The 18,108-nt window shown below is 40.9% G+C and overlaps 2 protein-coding genes across 4 annotated transcripts; both read left to right on the top strand.

Annotated features, from left to right (window-relative positions):
• The first annotated feature begins 10,251 nt into the window (after positions 1-10,251).
• LOC102996853 (keratin-associated protein 2-3-like) lies at positions 10,252-10,747 on the top strand. The gene is given in 2 exon segments (XM_024130171.2): positions 10,252-10,457; positions 10,459-10,747. Coding segments are annotated over 2 exon segments (495 nt in total).
• Positions 10,748-13,909: 3,162 nt separating this feature from the next.
• On the top strand, positions 13,910-17,820 carry LOC102992393 (keratin-associated protein 1-3-like). 3 transcript variants are annotated; one of them, XM_024130163.3, is made up of 2 exons: positions 13,910-14,019; positions 17,472-17,820. In XM_024130163.3, the coding sequence occupies exons 1-2, from the start codon at positions 13,910-13,912 to the stop codon at positions 17,818-17,820; spliced, it is 459 nt and encodes a 152-aa protein (XP_023985931.1). The 3 variants fall into 3 exon arrangements, with proteins under 3 accessions (XP_023985931.1, XP_023985932.1, XP_023985930.1); XM_024130164.3 differs by having other exon boundaries at positions 13,910-14,032; positions 17,485-17,820; XM_024130162.3 differs by having other exon boundaries at positions 13,910-14,044; positions 17,467-17,820.
• The last annotated feature ends 288 nt before the right edge of the window (positions 17,821-18,108 follow it).

The raw sequence follows: 18,108 nt of genomic DNA, 5'->3' as shown, positions 1-18,108 counted from the left end.
GGGGAGAGCCAGGATATATAGGAGTTTTTGCAACAAAGACCAGATATTCAGAACATCAAAAGATTACTGTTAAAATTAAAAGGATATCTCAAATTAAGGAATTCAGTGCTTTTCTTTCTTTTTTATTTTTATTTTTTATTTATTTATTTTTTTGCATTACGTGGGCCTCTCACTGCCGTGGCCTCTCCCGCCGCGGAGCACAGGCTCCAGACGCGCAGGCTCCACGGCATGTGGGATCCTCCCTGACCGGGGCACGAACCCGCGCCCACCGCATCGGCAGGCGGGCCCCCAACCACTGCGCCACCAGGGAAGCCCCTTTCTTTTTTAAATTTCCGTTGAGGAGCACAGGCTCCAGATGCGCAGGCTCAGTGGCCATGGCTCATGGGCCCAGCCGCTCCGCGGCATGTGGGATCCTCCCGGACCGGGGCATGAACCCGTGTCCCTTGCATCAGCAGGCGGATTCTCAACCACTGCGCCACCAGGGAAGCCCTTTTAACATTTTTTATTGGAATATAGTTGATTTACAATGCTGTGTTAGTTTCAGGTGTAGTACAGCAAAGTGAATCAGTTATCCATATATATATATCCACTCTTTTTTAGATTCTTTTCCCGTATAGGTCACTACAGAGTACTGAGTAGAGTTCCCTGAGCTATACAGTAGGTCCTTATTAGTTACCTATTAATATTTTATAGATAGTAGTGTGTATATGTCAATCCCAATCTTTCAATTTATCCCTCCCCCATCCCTCACCCCATGGTAACCATAAGTTTGTTTTCTACGTCTGTAACTCTATTTCTGTTTTGTAGATAAGTTCATTTGTACCCTTTTTTTTAAGATTCCACATATAAGTGATATCATATACTGTACAAAACGAAAAGACAACCCTTAGAATGGGAGAAAATATTTGCAAATGAAGCAACCGACAAGGGATTAATCTCCTAAATATAGAAAGAGCTAATGCAGCTCAATATTAGTGCTTTTCTATGTGTGGGAAGATGCAAGAGTCTGGGCTCACTGAAATCATTCCTTCGGTATGCACCTCAGCTATCTGGGGCCAGCGTCCTATGCCTATTTATCCTGAGTTTTCTCAGGGTGCACGATTGGTAGGTGGCCGCAGTGGCTGAGGGCTTGGCAGTGGGTTGCTGGTTTGTCTCCATCCTGAGTTTCCTCAGAGCTCACGGTCCGGGGTGGTCATAGTGGCTTGATGGCTGCAACATCCTTTGTTTACTGATATGGCGGGTGGCATTTTTAGTTCACACCACCTAAGATGGGGCTACATAAAGAAACTGAAATGTTGTGAACATCTCTCTGATCAATTACAACCAACAATTCTTAATATTCTAAATTTCTCCTGTTGTAGAATACCCTTTATTTTCCCAGAATAATATCTGTATTTGTTTACTGAAGTGAGAATTATTATAATTTTACTTCCAATTCTTAATCCCGTATTTGCTATGTAAGTTACTTCCTAGCAGGTAAGATTTCTCCTTCTTTGGTGACTAATTTGACTTTGAAATAGCTTCTTTTGTTGTCATGTCTAAGAGTTCTCCCATTCTCCTTAAATTAAATCAAATCTAGTCCAGAGTGTGGGCTTGGAGATGTAACATTCATTCTCAATTCGAGCACATACACAAGAAAAATCCCGAGGTACACTTCCTGAACCATGTACTAGAGGTTCCAAGGAGAAGGTCTCCAGCTATGAAAGAGCTGAGTGTTCTCTACTTTGAATAAAGGAAACAGAAACTGAGACTGGTTTTCTGAAATTAACCCCTGTTCTTTCCTTAACAGCATTACATTGCACCAGAGTGCCTAACCTAGGGATACAAAGCCTTTCAAATCCCATCCAAATCATAAGAGTAAATTAACTATAGTGTAATCACTAGAGTAATTCACAGGAGGGAGGGAGGAATACAATGTTGTGTCACTCATAACAAGCTGGAGATGTTGGATTATAACCTGGTGAACAAAGACACACAAAAATAAGAGTCAATGCAATATTCTGATGATAACTCTATGTCACTGAGGATTCTTTTTATTATTATTTTTTTAAATCTTGGAAGGGAAGGCAAAGGTAAATAAACCCTAAGTCATCTCAAAATACAATTAGAAATTTTATAAATAGCCAACAGATATTATGGTAGAAATGAGCCAAAACGTAAATTACATCATGGGTGCTCACAATGCAGTGTGTGAATGTGGATGCATGACCAGTGGGGACCACAGTGAGATACCACCCAAGAGTCGGAATCTACACTAAAAAGGAGCAAAATCAAATTATGTAAAGTCAAAAAGAAGGATATCTTCAAAGTCTGAGGAATTGGTTCAGATCTGATTGAAGATATAAGAAATGTGAAACTTAACTGAGTGTTGGTGAACACCGGACTCTCAGAGTTAAGTCAAGCAAACGTTGGCAGTGCCCAGCCAAGCACTGCTCAGGGGAGATGGAGAGTTAGTCGTGGGACTGAGTTTTCGGGTTCCACCGCTGAGACCTATTGCGAAATGAATGCGTCAAATGCTATCTGACATTTAGTTCCTTTAACTTCCTGCGCTGATTCCTTGCTCGTGTGGTGGTTGAGAAGTTCCTGTTGCAGTTAATTCTCCTGTAAGTTCATAAACAGGTGTCCTTGCTTTATGGGCTTGGCTAACATGAGTCTGCTCCAAGAGATGGCTTCACGCTTAGTATTAAGCAAAATCGGGTCTCCCAGAGTCTGCAGGTTCAAGGCCAGTCCCTGATAACTTTATCAAAGCTGTGAATTCTGCCCTGATTGCCTTTTGGGAAATAGCCTTTCTCCCACCCTCCAAGGGAATGACCATTATCGTGACAGTGTGTATATTTTCTTTCAAGCGTTATGTGTTTGTTTGTTTTTAAAATTTATTTATTTATTTATTTTTGGCTGCTTTGGGTCTTTGTCGCTGCGTGTGGGCTTTCTCTAGTTGCGGTGAGCGGGAGCTACTCTTCTTTGTGGTGTGCGGGCTTCTCACTGCGGCGGCTTCTCTTGTTGCGGAGCACGGGCTGTAGGCACGCGGGCTTCAGTAGTTGTGGCACGTGGGCTCAGTAGTTGTGGCTCGTGGGCTCTAGAGCGCAGGCTCAGTAGTAGTGGCTCACGGGCTTAGTTGCTCCGCGGCATGTGGGCTCAGTAGTAGTGGCCCACGGGCTTAGTTGCTCCGCGGCATGTGGGATCTTCCCGGACCAGGGCTTGAACCCGCGTCCCCTGCATTGGCAGGCAGATTCTTAACCACTGTGTCACCAGGGAAGTCCCAGCATTATGTGGCTGAATGCTTATGAACTTCAGAGAATGATAACATGTCAGGAACCAGCCAATCAAATAAGGCTGGGTCAAGGCAGAGAGTGTTTAGGGACCTCAAAGCATCTCAAGCATGAAAGGAATCCTGATAAACTTTCTGCCAAGTGGTTGTCAGTTCCAGGGCTTGAATGTCCAGTAATCAAAAATTCATACGCCCAGGGTTGGTCTGTTCCATCCTTGGGAAGCTCTTTTAAAGAGTTTCTCCATATTTCAGGTTACACTTACTCTAGGCCCCCTGAACTGTTTTTCCATCAGAAGCATCTTGACTGTACAATCAGAATGGCATTTCTGAGTTTTTTCCTACCCTTAATAACTCTGCCGTTTATTTCTGTGCCCCTTGTCAGGAAATCACATTCCTTTTCCTCTAAACATGGCAATTATGTTTTTGCTCTTTAGAACACAGTGCCAGTCAGGCAAGCGATTTTCTTGACTGGTTATCACAAAGTTAAAATAGTCTGTCTGTAGCAAGTTTATCATCATTAATTTTGCTTAGCAGGTCCTCCTCATTGTTAAAATCAATTTCAGAGTGATTTACCTGGATGCTTAGGAACTTTCTACTCTGTTTTAGTTATACTGAGATTCCCCCGTGCAATACCCAGAGATTTGGACGTCCTTTCATCCCTTTTCCTTGCATATGTGCCCATTTTGTGATTTGTATATTCAATGCATCACCAGTTCTCTGTGTCTGGTCAGGAAGGCTATAGAGCATGCCCACAGAGTGAGAGGTCATCTGTGCATCACTCCTCCTATGTTCATCCATATATTTTCCATTGCAGAAGAAGACAGGAGAGGTTGGACCATGGGGACTGAAATCAGACAGATGAGTATTGGCATCATGCATGTTCTTGACCTACTAACTGCAGGTTTTTGAGAAAATTACTTGATATATTCCAACCAGTCAGTGTCCATTGTTTTTGCATATACATTGTTGAGGAACATCTGTACCCAAATTCTTCTTTTAATATCACCCCTGCTGTGTTTACATGTTAAGTTGATTCATGGTATCACTATGGAATTCCTCCCTTCCTCCCTTTCTCTCTTTCTTCCTTCCTTCCTTTCCTTCTTTCTTCTTCTCTTCTTTCTTTCTTTTTCTTTCTTTCTTTCTTTCTTTTTCTTTCTTTCTTTCCTTCTCTCTCTCTCTTTCTTTCTTTCTTTTCCTTTCCTTCTTTCTTTCTTTCCCAGTTTGGGTCAGCCAGATACAATCCTGCCTACATGGAATCCTCTTGAACCACTCTTCCTCAGCTCATCATCCTCACTTCTGGTGTATACATTTCATCTCCTGTTTGTATTCCACTAAGTACAATAAGGGTGGGGGAACTTGAATATCTTGTTCATTTCTATAGTGCCAGCACCTGGCATTGTACTTAACACACAGTAAGTACTCAATAAATCTTGTTGAAATAAAGGTCCACTTTAACTTCCAGATGTAACTCTTAGTCTTCATTCTCCCCTGCAAAGTCCCAACTACTGATAGAAAAGTGAGATGAAAATTGTGAAAGCACCAAGTAATTTGCTTTCATGTTCAAGGCTTCATAGACACATGTTCTCTCCCCAGCCTTGTGGAAGCAGGGAGCACAGGGCACCAGCGAGTGTGGTACAAACAACCTAGTGTTTGAAGCGTGGTAAAGTGTTGGCTAACGGTGCAACTTGGAGCAAATTAGTTCATCTCCCTTAGCCTCTATCTCCTCATCTGTAAAATGGGGATAATAAAACCTTTTATTATGGCAAGATTATGAATTACAAATGATGAGAAAATATCAAGTTTAATACTTGTGGTAGCTCAGTAAATGATAAACCCTCAGCTTATCCCTCTCAATCATGAAACAAGTCTGGCAGCCTCTTCACAGGATCCCCCTGCCCTGTGAGATCTTCTAGGACCTAACACAAGAAGATGGCTCTCGTCACAAAATATTATTTTCCACCCAGAGCCAATCTCAGGTCTTTTCCCAGCAAATATCTGGAGATCCTCTTTATTGTTCAGTTCTTCTTCAGAAGATATGGCTCCCACTTTGGAGGACTACACTCATATCTATTATACCCATCATGGCTTCTAGGAATGCCTGGTTTCTTTTCTTCTCTTTATTAAATCCTTCTGCTTTCAGCTAGCACTTTGATATTGAATCTCTTCAGCTCCATCTTTGCCTTACAAAACCCATTAACTGGTTGGATCAGCGGGTTACAACCTCATTGCTCAGTTACTCAAATCCCTAGGACTATAAGTATATGATTTCCTTATGAGGCTCTAATCAGGAACTTCATTGATCCAGAGTTTGGAGGCAACAAAAATGTCCCTTCTGTATTTGCAGAGTGTTTTTTAGTCTTTTTGGGGGGTATAGGTTTTCCAGTTGCTAAAGTTGTGTAACTAATTACACCAAAAGTTAATGGTTTAAAACAAGTACTTATTGTATTCATAGATTCTGTGGATCGGGAATTCAGACAAAGATACTCCATGATGTCTGGTGCATGACCTAGAAGACTCAAAGGCTGGGGGATCTAGAATCATCTGAACGCTTCTTCACTCATCTGGAAGTTCGCGCTGCCTGTCAGCTGGGTGAGCTGAATTTTTCTCCATGTGGTCTCTCTGCATGGACTAATTTGGGCATGGTGGCAGGCTTTCTTCAGAGTGAGCAGAGCCAGAGAACCAGGAAGAAGTTATGTCCTTCTAATGACCTGAACAGGAAGTCATGTATCATCCCTTCTGCTGTCCTCAGAGCAGGACAGTAGTGCAGTCACAAGCCCCAGCTCAGATTCGAAAAGAGAGGAATTTGCTTGGCAAGTCTCTGGAGAGTAAGCAGGACTATAGCTACTGCTGTGGCCATTTTTGGAAAATACAACCTGCGACACCAGGTAAATGAGACCAAGCTAGACTGCCATTTCCATGACATGGAGGAAAAAATATTGTAGGTGAACCTCCTTTTAAATGTCCTATGATAGGGTCAGGAAACATGACGGAATGAACTGCTCAGCAGCAGACCAGAGCCCTAAGGCAATGAGAGTCTCCCTTCATTTTCTTGAGTCATTAAAACCAGCTGCTATTTTTCGTTGGTATGCGGGAAATGGAGTTTGGAACTGCTGTTTTAGGTAGAAAAGTGACCTGCATGTACAAGGTATTATTATTGCCATTGGCAGACAAACAACTCAAATTGCACACCTTCCCCAAACTCAGTCACCAGAGTTATTTCTGCTTTCGGTAAAATCTAAATAAAAATGTCCTGGCTCAGGAGTCAGACCATCTGGTGCTGGGTATTGGACCCAGCTCTATCAATTATTAACTCTTTGACATGAGGCAAGTGACTTTTCCCATCTGTAAAGTGGAAAGGAGATATGGGAGATATCATCTTTGTTCTGAGTTCAAAATTTGGAGTTTATAAGGCACCAGTGTAACATGACCTATTAAAATATATTTATCAACTTAACAAATATAAGACACTAAGTGCCAGGCACTGTTCTTAGTGCTTCACACTCATTAGCTCACTTAATCTTCACAACAACATTGATTACATATCTTTATTATCCCCCAAGACCCAAGGACACATAGTAAGTGGTAAAGTATTCAATGAGTGTTGTCTGGTTTTAGGATAAGTGGCATCAGAAAATAGCATATGACTTGCCACCAGTGTCAAATCACAGAGTTTGGTGGCATGAATTGTTCACACATGACACATATTATCTCTGCCTGGATATGAAATTGGGCGTGGGGTAGGATGAGTGTCTTAGACTGAATAAACACCAGAATTGCCTACTGAAGGGCTAGTGAGCTCTTCATCTTCGTGGATCTTTATAAAAGAGAGAGAAAAATCATTTTGGAACAATTTTGGCTCAGAAGTGTTTGGAGTAGAGAAATTCGTCTTCTTAACTGAGGTGAACCTCCAAAGAGGATCTCCTTGCACAAAATGGGATGATTAGGAAGATGTCCCACTCGAGCAACAGGAAAAATTGATTATGAGACAATGTGGCTTAAAAAGAGCAAAGCGCTAGCAATAAATGCAAAAGCCAGCAAATGGAACTACGTCCAACTGAAAAGCTTCTACAGAGCAAAAGAAATCATCAACAAAATAAAAAGGCAACCCACCGAATGGGCGAAAATATTTGCAAACTATATATCTGATAAGCAGTTAATATCCAAAAAATTAAGGAACTCCTAAGTAACACCAAAACAAAACAAAACAAGACAAAACCAAAAACCAATTCACTTAACAAACGGGTAGAGGATTTGTAAACATTTTTTCAAAGAAGACATAGAGATGGTCAACAAGTACATGAAAAGGTGTTCAACATCACTAATCACCAGCGAGACGCAAATCAAAACCACAATGTGATATCACCTCACACCTGTTAGAATGGGTATTATCAAGAAGACAAGAGATAACAAATGCTGGTGAGGATGTGGAGAAAAGGGAACCCTGGTGCACTGTTGGTAGGAATGTAAATTGGTACAGCTACTACGGAAAACAGTATGAAGGTTCTTCAAAAATTTAAAAATAGAACTACCCTATGATCTGGTAATCCCACTTCTTGGAATACATCCAAAAGAGATGAAATCACTACCTCAAAGAGATATCTGCACTCCCATGCTCATGAGAGCATTATTCACAACTGCCAAGACATTGAAACAAGCTAAACGTCCTACAACAGATGAATGGATAAACACAATGTTTTCTATATATAATTCATCCATAAAAAGAAGGAAATTCTGCCTTTTGTGATCACATGGATGGACCTTGAAGGCATTATGCTGAGTGACATAAGTCAAACAGAGAAAGATAAATATCATATGATCTCACTTACACGTGGAATTAAAACCATCAAACTCAAAGAAACATAGACTAGAAAGGTAGTTGCCAGGGGCTGAGGGGTAGGAGAAATGGGGAGATGTTAGTCAAAAGATACAAACTTTCAGTTATGAGATGAATGAATTCTGAGGAGCTAATGTACAGCATGGTGATTATGTTAACAATACTATAGTTGACCTTTGAACTACTCTGGGGTTAGGGGCACCGACCCTCTGCCCTCCATATCCGAGATTCTGTATCTATGGTTTCTCTGTACTTGCATTTCCTCCCTATCCATGATGAAACCAACCTCAGGTCGTGTGGCGCTGTAGTATTTACTACTGAAAAACATTTGCTTATAAGTGGACCTGTGCAGTCAAACCCATGTTGTGCACTGGTCAACTGTATGCTGTCTACTCAAAAGATGCTATGAAAGTAGAGCTTTAATGTTCTCATCATAACAACAACAAAATGATAGTTATGTAAGGTGAAGGATCTGTTAACTAACCTTTTTGTGGTAAAGATTTTGCAATATACATGTGTATCAAACCATCACAATGTGCACCTAAAATGACACAATGTTATACGTCAATTATATCTCAGTAAAGCTGGGGAAAAGAAAGAGAAAAGAGAGCAGAATATACAAGTTTTTAAAATCTAGGCTCTGGTTACCGCTTTGAAAAAATCACAAGTGCCCATGGACTTGGGCACTTTTTGACATGTTTGACATTCCATTTGGGGAGCCTTAGCTCCTGGGGCCTGAGGCACATTCTTTTGAATGATGGAAATGATCCTAAACGGATCCAAAACCCTGTCTGGTGAATCATAGAAGGAATAAAGCTGAAAAGTAATGAGACCGTTTTCCCCATGCAATTCCTCAACTGCCTGTGGCAATGATTCCCAAAGAAGCATGTCCATCAATCACACTTCTAGCCATGCCGTCACAGAACAGCTGTGTTACCTCCCCAATCCACTGCTTTGAACAGTGTATCATATACGTGTACACTGTTTGCTGAAAAATCCTGTCTTTTTTTGAAATTAATTTTTATTGGAGTACAGTTCATTTTCAACGTTGTGTTAGTTTCTGCTGTACAGCAAAGTGAATCAGTTATACATATACATATATGCACTCTTTTTTAGATTCTTTTCCCATACAGGTCATTACAGAGTATTGAGTAGAGTTCCCTGTGCTATACAGTAGGTCCTTATTAGTTATCTATTTAATATATAGTAGTGTGTACATGTCAATCCCAATGTTCCAATTTATCCCTCCCCACCTTTCCCCTTTTGGGACCATAAAGTTGTTTTCTACATCTGTGATGGAAAAAAAACCTCTGTCTTATCACTTCATCGTTGTAGCACCCATGTCAAGGTATGGTAAGAAAAAACTTCTCATTACACGATTCCATATCAGATACACAAGAAAGGCTAGTATAAAAAGTGACATTCCTCAGAGAAAATCAATATTCTGTGACCAGCCAGATCGGAGATGCCACAACATGTGCTGGAAAAAAGAAAAAGAAAAAAAATGGATGGCAGACTTGGATATTTTATTCTAATACTCACTTAGTTCATGAAAATAAACTTTTGCTTTTCCAATACAAGTATATGAGTTGCAGCGCTATTCAAGGCATGTACATTTCACTATACATCAAGTGAAACATAAATGTTTTCCCAAGGAATGCACACAAAAGATTGTGTCTGACACCTGTCTGATTCACATGTAGATGTTTCAGGGGATCTCTTGGGGGTCAGGGATAGGATCTAGTCAGTGCTCTAGAAACCCTTATATGTTTAATTTCTTTAAAAATGCAGCCCCTTTAGGACCCTTTTGTCCTGGATTTGTCAGGTGCCATCTACTCAAAATAAGCATCAAGAGCTGCTATCACTTCAAATGGCCCAGAGGAGTGCTTAGATTTTGATGATGAACAGCATGAATACATCCATATTTAGGGATGTAACACATGTTCTTTAAGGAGATCATGAGTATTTCACCAGCAATGCAATCATTAGTCAAAACGAATGTCTACTTAATTGGCCAAAAGATAAACGAGAGTGGTCATCAGCAGCTGGCCAGGGTATATAAAGGGCCCGGAGCGGGAGGAAGACATTCACACCTGAGAACACTCAACTCCTCTCACCAGCTCAAGCCAACTCAGCCCCAGACACCGCCATGACCGGCTCGTGCTGCGGCCCCATCTCCTCCTCCCCGGGCTGCGCCGGAGGCTGCTTCCAGCCCCGCTGCTGCCACGACCCCCGCTGCTGCCGCCCAGTGTCCTGCCAGACCACTGTGTGCCATCCCTTGACCTGCGTGCCCCGCTGCACGCGCCCCATACGTGAGCCCTGCCGCCGCCCAGTCTGCGGTGCCCCGTGCAGCCTGCTGCTGCCGCGTCACCTGCTGCCCCACGTCCTGCCAGGCCGTGGTCTGCCGCCCCTGCTGCTGGGCCACCACCTGTTGCCAGCCCGTCTCTGTGCAGTCCCCGTGCTGCCGCCACCCCTGCTGCCAGCCGGCCCCCTGCCACACCACCTGCAGGACTTCCGACTGCTGCTCAGCAGTGCACCGACTGTGGAGAGCCAGCAAGCAACCTTCTGAAAAAGTTCTACCCCCCTTTCTCTACCTAACAAACCTCCTCTCAGCCATCAATACCCCCAAATCAAGCAGGAGTTGAATGGAGATCCAGACTCATCTATTAAGGCTTGGACTGTTCTCAAGTAACAGTAACAACTTCCTTCTTTCCTTCTTAGATCTTAAGTCTTGCAGCGTGTTTGTTTTCTAATAAACTTCTCTTTTTTGGCCTAGCAAACACAGCCTTGGGTTTACTTATTTATTCTAAATTTTTTTCATTAAATATAAACGTAACAAAAATCCACCGATTGCCTACCATCTGCAAGCCACAGACTGTATGGTATACGATAGAAATTAAAATTGAGTTAAAAATGTTCCCCTGTTCATGAAATTTCTAGGGAGGTGAATCAAATTTACAACAACTCAACTAAAAATTAGAATATGTAAAAAGTACAACACACTCTATGGTGTCAACGGAGAATTTACTGTTGATTGGGGAGAACAAGAAAGATTGAAAAAGAAGCTAACATTTTATATAGATTTAGGTGTGCAGATCTGAGGGAATGTGGCATTTTCAATAATGGAAACAGTATTCACAAAGGTATATAGAGGGAGGTTGTTCAGAGATGGTTTGACTGGGAGCACTGGATATATGTAGAGTACATATATGGGAGATAAATCTGGAAAATTTGTGTGCTTTGAATACTAGCCAAAGGAGTACGCCGTTTATGCAATAAGTACGAAGAACGGTTGAAAGCCTTAGGGCAGGGGAATGGCATGACAGGAGTAGGGCATAGGGATGATTCCTATGGTAGATGCTTATAAAAACAAAAGCCCGAGGGCTAAACATATAATGACTATACAGAAACAATTTAAGAGGCCATTGCCCTGATCCAAGTGATACACAATAAGAGCTAACTAAGATGATGACCATGGAATAAAGAAGACACAAAGAGGGTGGCAGATATAGACATCCAGAAGGAGTATTAACCAATCTGAATATAGGAAACAAGAAACAACTAGGAATAAAATAATTAGGAATTGCAGCTCTATGGGAAACTCTTCTGGTCTGAAGACACTTAGAATTTTAAAATATTTATGCTTATTTACTGTGTGTTTAAAACCACAGTTCTATAGTGTATTCTGCCTACCACTAATATTTCTATTCTTGAACTATTATGAAATATTAGGAAAAAAACAGAGAAGACAAAGAGTTTTACTAACTTTAGTTGATCCTGGAAAGCAACATGGTATAAAATAAAATGAACTGATCTAGGAATGAGGGATAGGCGTTTTATACCCACCTCTTCTGGCTATATACTCGTTGTGTGAATGGAGCAAGTCACTAATCTCTCCAAAGGGCAGCCAATCCTAAACTCAGTAGTATTCTAACATCAACTGATGTTGAGAGGAAATTAAAAGTGGTCCACACTACAATATCGATGTTCCAACTTAGAACTTTGAGGCTGAATGGTTCTATGTTCAACTCTCTTCCTTGATTAATCTGACGTATTTGTACTATGCTGATTTGTGCACTAGAGCAAGATATGAGGCAGGCAGATTGGGTCTTGCCTTCTACATAATCCTTTAGTGTGCATAATAGTATTTAATAACCACGTGCCCTTTATAAAAAGAATGTCAGTTTCTACACCTATAAAATTAAATGGTTGGACTAGATGATTTATCAAGTTTTTGATCTCCAACATTCAGTGATTCCCCTAACCATCTTTCAAGTTCATACCTGCAGTCATGGTTACCATATGACATGAACATCTCTTATTGACACTGACAGCAGTCACTCTTTAATGTAATTCTATCACTGTACAAACCAACACCTCCACCTCATAAAAGCTAACTATGTGCTTCTATTCATGATTGGAATGCAAGAATAAACCTACCACAAGTAGCAATAATGTATTCTTTTGGCCACCACTTTTTTCTTTTTCTTCCATGTAACCCTAAACTTTTAATGGAAAATCACATTCTTTCTTTTAGAAATCACCAGGAATTGTTTCCATTTTTTTTTTTGCTGAAATTTATCGTAATCTCTTTGCACTTACACCTATTGAATGATATTTGATCACGCATTGCCTAACCTGCCTTATAAGACTGTGATCTAGAGAAAGTATTTCCTAATTCCTGCTTCTTTATGGGTTCTCCTTCATAAATTCAATTGTCATGCTCTGTGGTCTAATATCATCCTTTCATAGGAAACAAGTTGTAGTTACATAAAATGAATCCCACCTTCGAGAAATAAAGCTTTCCAGATAATCCACATAGAAGTGATTTTTATCCTTCATAGAGAAATGTCAATTACACTTAAAACTTTTTCTGATTTTTTTCCCTAACTACTGGATATGAATTTTAGCCCTTCTTTTAAATTTGTGCTAACAAAATATCCACAGTAAATTGGAATGGAGTAGGTTTTATTCCATATACCCTCCTCAGTGATAAATGTTTCCTCATGTCTGAATGTGTGAAGTTCAAGAGAGATTATAGAAATTGGAGAGATTTAATTTCTGAAAGGATCTATGAATTCCTGTGACTGTGGAGTTTATCAGAGTTTTATCTGGCTGATTATAGAAACTATAATCTTTTTTTTTTAAGATTTTCTTGATGTGGACCATTTTTTAAAGTCTTTATTGAATTTGTTACGATATTGCTTTGTTTTATGTCTTGGTTTTTTTAACCGCGAGGCATGTGGAATCTTAGCTCCCCGACCAGGGATCGAACCTGGACCCCCTGCATTGGAAGGTGAAGTCTTAACCACTGGACTGCCAGGGAAGTCCCGAAACTATAATCTTAACAATCTAAAAAAATAGAGAAATACCCTTACATGAAGGACAATCAATGGTTAATAATTTTATTCTGGAGACTGAAGTTTTGATGAATATGACCCCATAGTCACATTGTTTTGTGAGTGACAAGTGATGTGATCACAAGTGCAAAACAAAGGCTGAGACTTGAAGAGAAATTACAGCATTGTTTGAAAATGAAACATCAATATTTCTACCAAGGATAAACACATTTGGTGAGTATTAGCTGAGCAGTAAGGAAAACCCAGTTTGGAGATATATTTAAAATAACTCAGTGTTTGAACAATCAGAGGGCCCTGAAAAGCCTGTTTAAAGAGTCATAAGATAAAAATGCTGTCTGTCACAAACACAAGAACTAACCAAGGCCTATAAAAAGCCCGAGTGGAACAAGCAGACCCAACTCAGAAACTTCTCCAAGCAGCCCAGCTCTTAGCCCAGCTCCTGACACCATGGTCTACTGTTCCACTAGCTTCTATGGATTTCCCTCCTGCTCCACTGGTGGGACCTGTGGCTCCAGCTGCTGCCAATCAACCTGCAGCCAGACCAGCTGCTGCCAAACTATTGGCTGTGAGACTGGCTGTGGCATTGCTGGTAGCATTGGCTGTGGCCAGGAGGGAGGCAGGGGAGCTGTAAGCTGCTGCACCAGGTGGTGCTGACCTGACTGCCTCGTGGAGCGCACCTGCCTGCCTCCCTGCTGTGTGGTGAGCTGCATTCCCCATGCTGCTGCCAGCTGCACCATGCCCAGACCTCCTGCTGCCTCCCATCCTACTGTGGACAATCCTACTGCTGCCTAGCCTGCTGCTGCCAGCCCACCTGCTGGGAGCCCACTTGCTGGCAGCCCACCTGCCAAAATCCAGGTTGCTGATTTTCAACTTGAAAGTTCAACTTCCAACTCAATCCAACTTCAACCACCCCTGGACGCTAACAAGTTCTTGAACTTTAATTGACATTTTTTGAGGGGTTACCAAATATTTGGACTTCATAGACTTATCTGATTCCATTCAATACTAGAAAGATCTTGATCTCTCCACTAAGGCCACCAAAATACAAATTTGACCCAAGAAATGGGAAAACAAGTTTGCCTTGGGATTGACCTTCAGCAAGCCTCCTCTCCACGGCTCAATGCTGCCAAAGCTGAGGAAGAACCATCTGTCCTTCTCAGACACATTCATCTCCTAAACTCCACCATCTTGCAACTTTCACTTCCTATGAAAGGGGAATAATATACCAAGGTCTAATAAATTATACATATTTGGTACGGCAAACATATCTCTTTTTCTTCACTGAATGTCGCAGAAAAGATTCTAATCTGACTTTGATATCCCATGGTACTCTTCTTATACCATGTTAGGATATATGATCAAATCCAGGGGAGGTTAATCCCCATAAAAAGCATAAAAAAGCATAAAACTAAAAAAATTTGAGGGTTTATTGAGGGAAAGGTATTCCATGCTCATGGCTGGAAGAATTACTATTGTTAAAATGTTCATACTACCTAAAGTAATCTACAGATTCAATGCAATGCTTATCAAAATTCCAATGGCATTTTCCAGGATATAACAAACAATCCTAAAATTTGTATGGAACCACAAAAGGCCCTGAATAGCCAAAGCAATCTTGAGAAAGAAGAACAAAGCTGGAGGCATTTCATGCTCTGATTTCAAACTACACTACAAAGCTACAGTAATCAAAACAGCATGGTACTGACATAAAAGCAGACATATAGACAAATATGGAATAGAATAGAGAGCCCAGAAATAACCCTCACATATACGGTCAAAAGATTTTCAACAGAGGTGCCAAGACCATTCAATAGGAAAGGACAATCTTTTCAACAAATGGTGTTGGGAAAATCAGATGTCCACATGCAAAAAAATGAAGTTGGACCCTTATCTTAAAACATCTACGAAAATTAACTCAAAATAGATCAAAGACTTAAATATAAAAGCTAAAACTATAAAACTCATAAAAGAAAACATAGAGGAAAATCTTCATGATATTGGATTTGGTAATGATTTCTTGGATATGACACCAAAAGAATAGACAATGAAAGTTAAAAAACAGACAAACTGAACTACATCAAAATTAAAAACTTCTCTGCATCAAAGGGCACAATTAACAAAATGAAAAGGCAATCTACTGTATGGGAGAAGGTATTTGCAAATCATATATCTGATGAGGGGTTAATATTCCACAATGTATAAAGAACTCCTACAACTCAACAACAAAACAAGAACAACAATTCAAAAACAACAACAACAAAAAACTGGGCAAAGGACATGAATGGACATATCTCCAAAGAAGATATACAAATGGCCAAAAAACACATGAAAAGATGCTCAGTATCAGGAAAATGCAAATCAAAACCATAGTGACATACCACCTCACATCCATTTGAATGGCTACTCTCAAAAAACTCAAAGTGTTGGCAAGGACATGGAAAAATTGGAACCCTTGTGCACTGCTGGTGGGAATGTAAAATGATACACCCACTATGGGAAACCATATGGCAGTTACTCAAAAAATCAAAAATAGAATTACCATATGATCCAGCAGTTCTACTCCTAGGTATATACCCAAAAGAATTGACAGCATGGTCTGGAAGAGGTATTTGTATACTCATGTTCCTGGCAGGACTAATTGCAAAACGCTAAAAGGGGGCAGCAACCCAAGTGTCATTGAGGGATGAATGGATAAACAAATTGTGGAATAAGCATACAATGGAATCTTATTCAGACTTAAAATGGAGGGAAATTCTGTCATATTCTACAATGTGGATGAATCTCGAGGACATTATGCTAAGTGAAATAAGCCAGTCACAAAAAGATAAATACTGTATGAATCAACTTATAGGAGGTACAAAGAGCAGTCAAATTCATCAGAACACACACTAGAATGATGATTGCCAAGAGCTTGGGGAGGGGAGAATGGGAGAGTGGTTGTTTAATGGATATAGAGTTTCAGTTGTGTAAGACAAAAAGAGTTCTGGAGATTGATTGCACAACAATGTGAATATGCTTAACACTAGTGAACTGTACACTTAAAAATGGTTAAGATGGTAAATTTTATGTTATGTGTATTTTATTACAATTAAAAATTTTAAAAATAAATAGGTATAGGAAACCCCAACTTTACTAAGCAAGACAATATGTGTGTACATACACTGGTTTATGTTTGCAAAAGCAGGGAGAAATGTGTCAAAGTACGTGCACCAAAAGTATTAATATTGATTATCTCTGAAGTACTAGTCTTGGAAGGGATGTGTATGTTTTGGGAAAAGGAGGAAGAACATTAACTTTTCTTTATATGCCTGCCTACTGTTTGACTTATTAAAATGTGTATTTATTACTAGCATATTATTTTCAATTTAGTAGAGTCAGGAAACAATCTACAAGAAAAGTCATTAAGGGTTTCAGTTGGGAATATGTACATTGATAACAAAAATACTTGTTAGAGTTCTGAGGATCCTGCAACTTGCACAAATGGAACATAGAAAAGCATACTTCTTCTGATGTTGATGAATCAGGTGATAGCTCATGTTTTGATGACACTAATGGTAGCCATTCCAAGTCAAGACAAATTGTTTACGAAATCATGATCCTTAATTGAATGACCAGTTAGGAAGAGAATGTTCAGTTTAGATAAACTCTGCCTAAAGGTTGTCAAAGGACATTTATGACAAAGCAAGCCAGGGCAATGGTTGGCCCAAGTCTAGACTATCATGTGACTTCCATAATGAGCTTTGGCTTGATCCAAAGGGCAAAGAAGAAACATAATGAGATTTAATTGAACAATGACCAAAGCTGTCTATTGAAAATGCTATTTATAACCTTAACAGCTCAGGTATTAGCCAGTCAGAGACTGACTTTGCTATGGTATCAAGGAAAAAGGCTAAATGTTAGGGAAATACACGGCTCTACACGATATATAAAAGGCCAGATGCAGAAAGTGCAGCCAAAACTCAGAAACTTCTCTTAACAAGTCAACTCCCAACCTAACTCCTGACACCATGGCCTGCTGCTCCACTAGCTTCTGTGGATTTCCCATCTGTTCCACTGGTGGGACCTGTGGCTCCAGCTGCTGTCAGCCAACCTGCTGCCAGACCAGGCGTTGCCAGCCAACCTTCTGCCACACCAACTGCTGCCGGACCAGTGGCTGTGAGACTGGCTGTGGCATTGCTGGTAGCATTGGCTGTGGCCAGGAGGGAGGCAGCGGAGCTGTGAGCTGCCGCACCAGGTGGTGCCGACCTGACTGCCGCGTGGAGGGCACCTGCCTGCCTCCCTGCTGTGTGGTGAGCTGCGACCCCCCATGCTGCTGCCAGCTGCACCATGCCCAGACCTCCTGCTGCCTCCCATCCTAATGTGGACAGTCCTGCTGCTGCCCAACTGCTGCTGCCAGCCCACCTGCGGGGAGCCCACCTGCTAAAAGCCAGGTTGCTCATTTCAATTGCCCAGGACACAGTATCTCTGAACAACTTATCCTCTCAACCACCCATGGACAACTAACAAGTTCTTAGGCTTCCATTTGGGTTTTTGTTATGGGAGCTACCAAGTATATGAGTTCTATCTGATTCCATTCTGCAATGAATATCTTTTTTTTTTTTTTTTTTTTTTGCGGTACGCGGGCCTCTCCCTGTTGTGGCCTCTCC

Source organism: Physeter macrocephalus, chromosome 14 (assembly GCF_002837175.3).
Source record: "Physeter macrocephalus isolate SW-GA chromosome 14, ASM283717v5, whole genome shotgun sequence".
In the NCBI taxonomy this organism is placed as follows: Eukaryota; Metazoa; Chordata; class Mammalia; order Artiodactyla; family Physeteridae; genus Physeter; species Physeter macrocephalus.
Note: the sequence above shows the minus strand (reverse complement) of the source record. Positions and strands in the feature narration are given on the sequence as shown.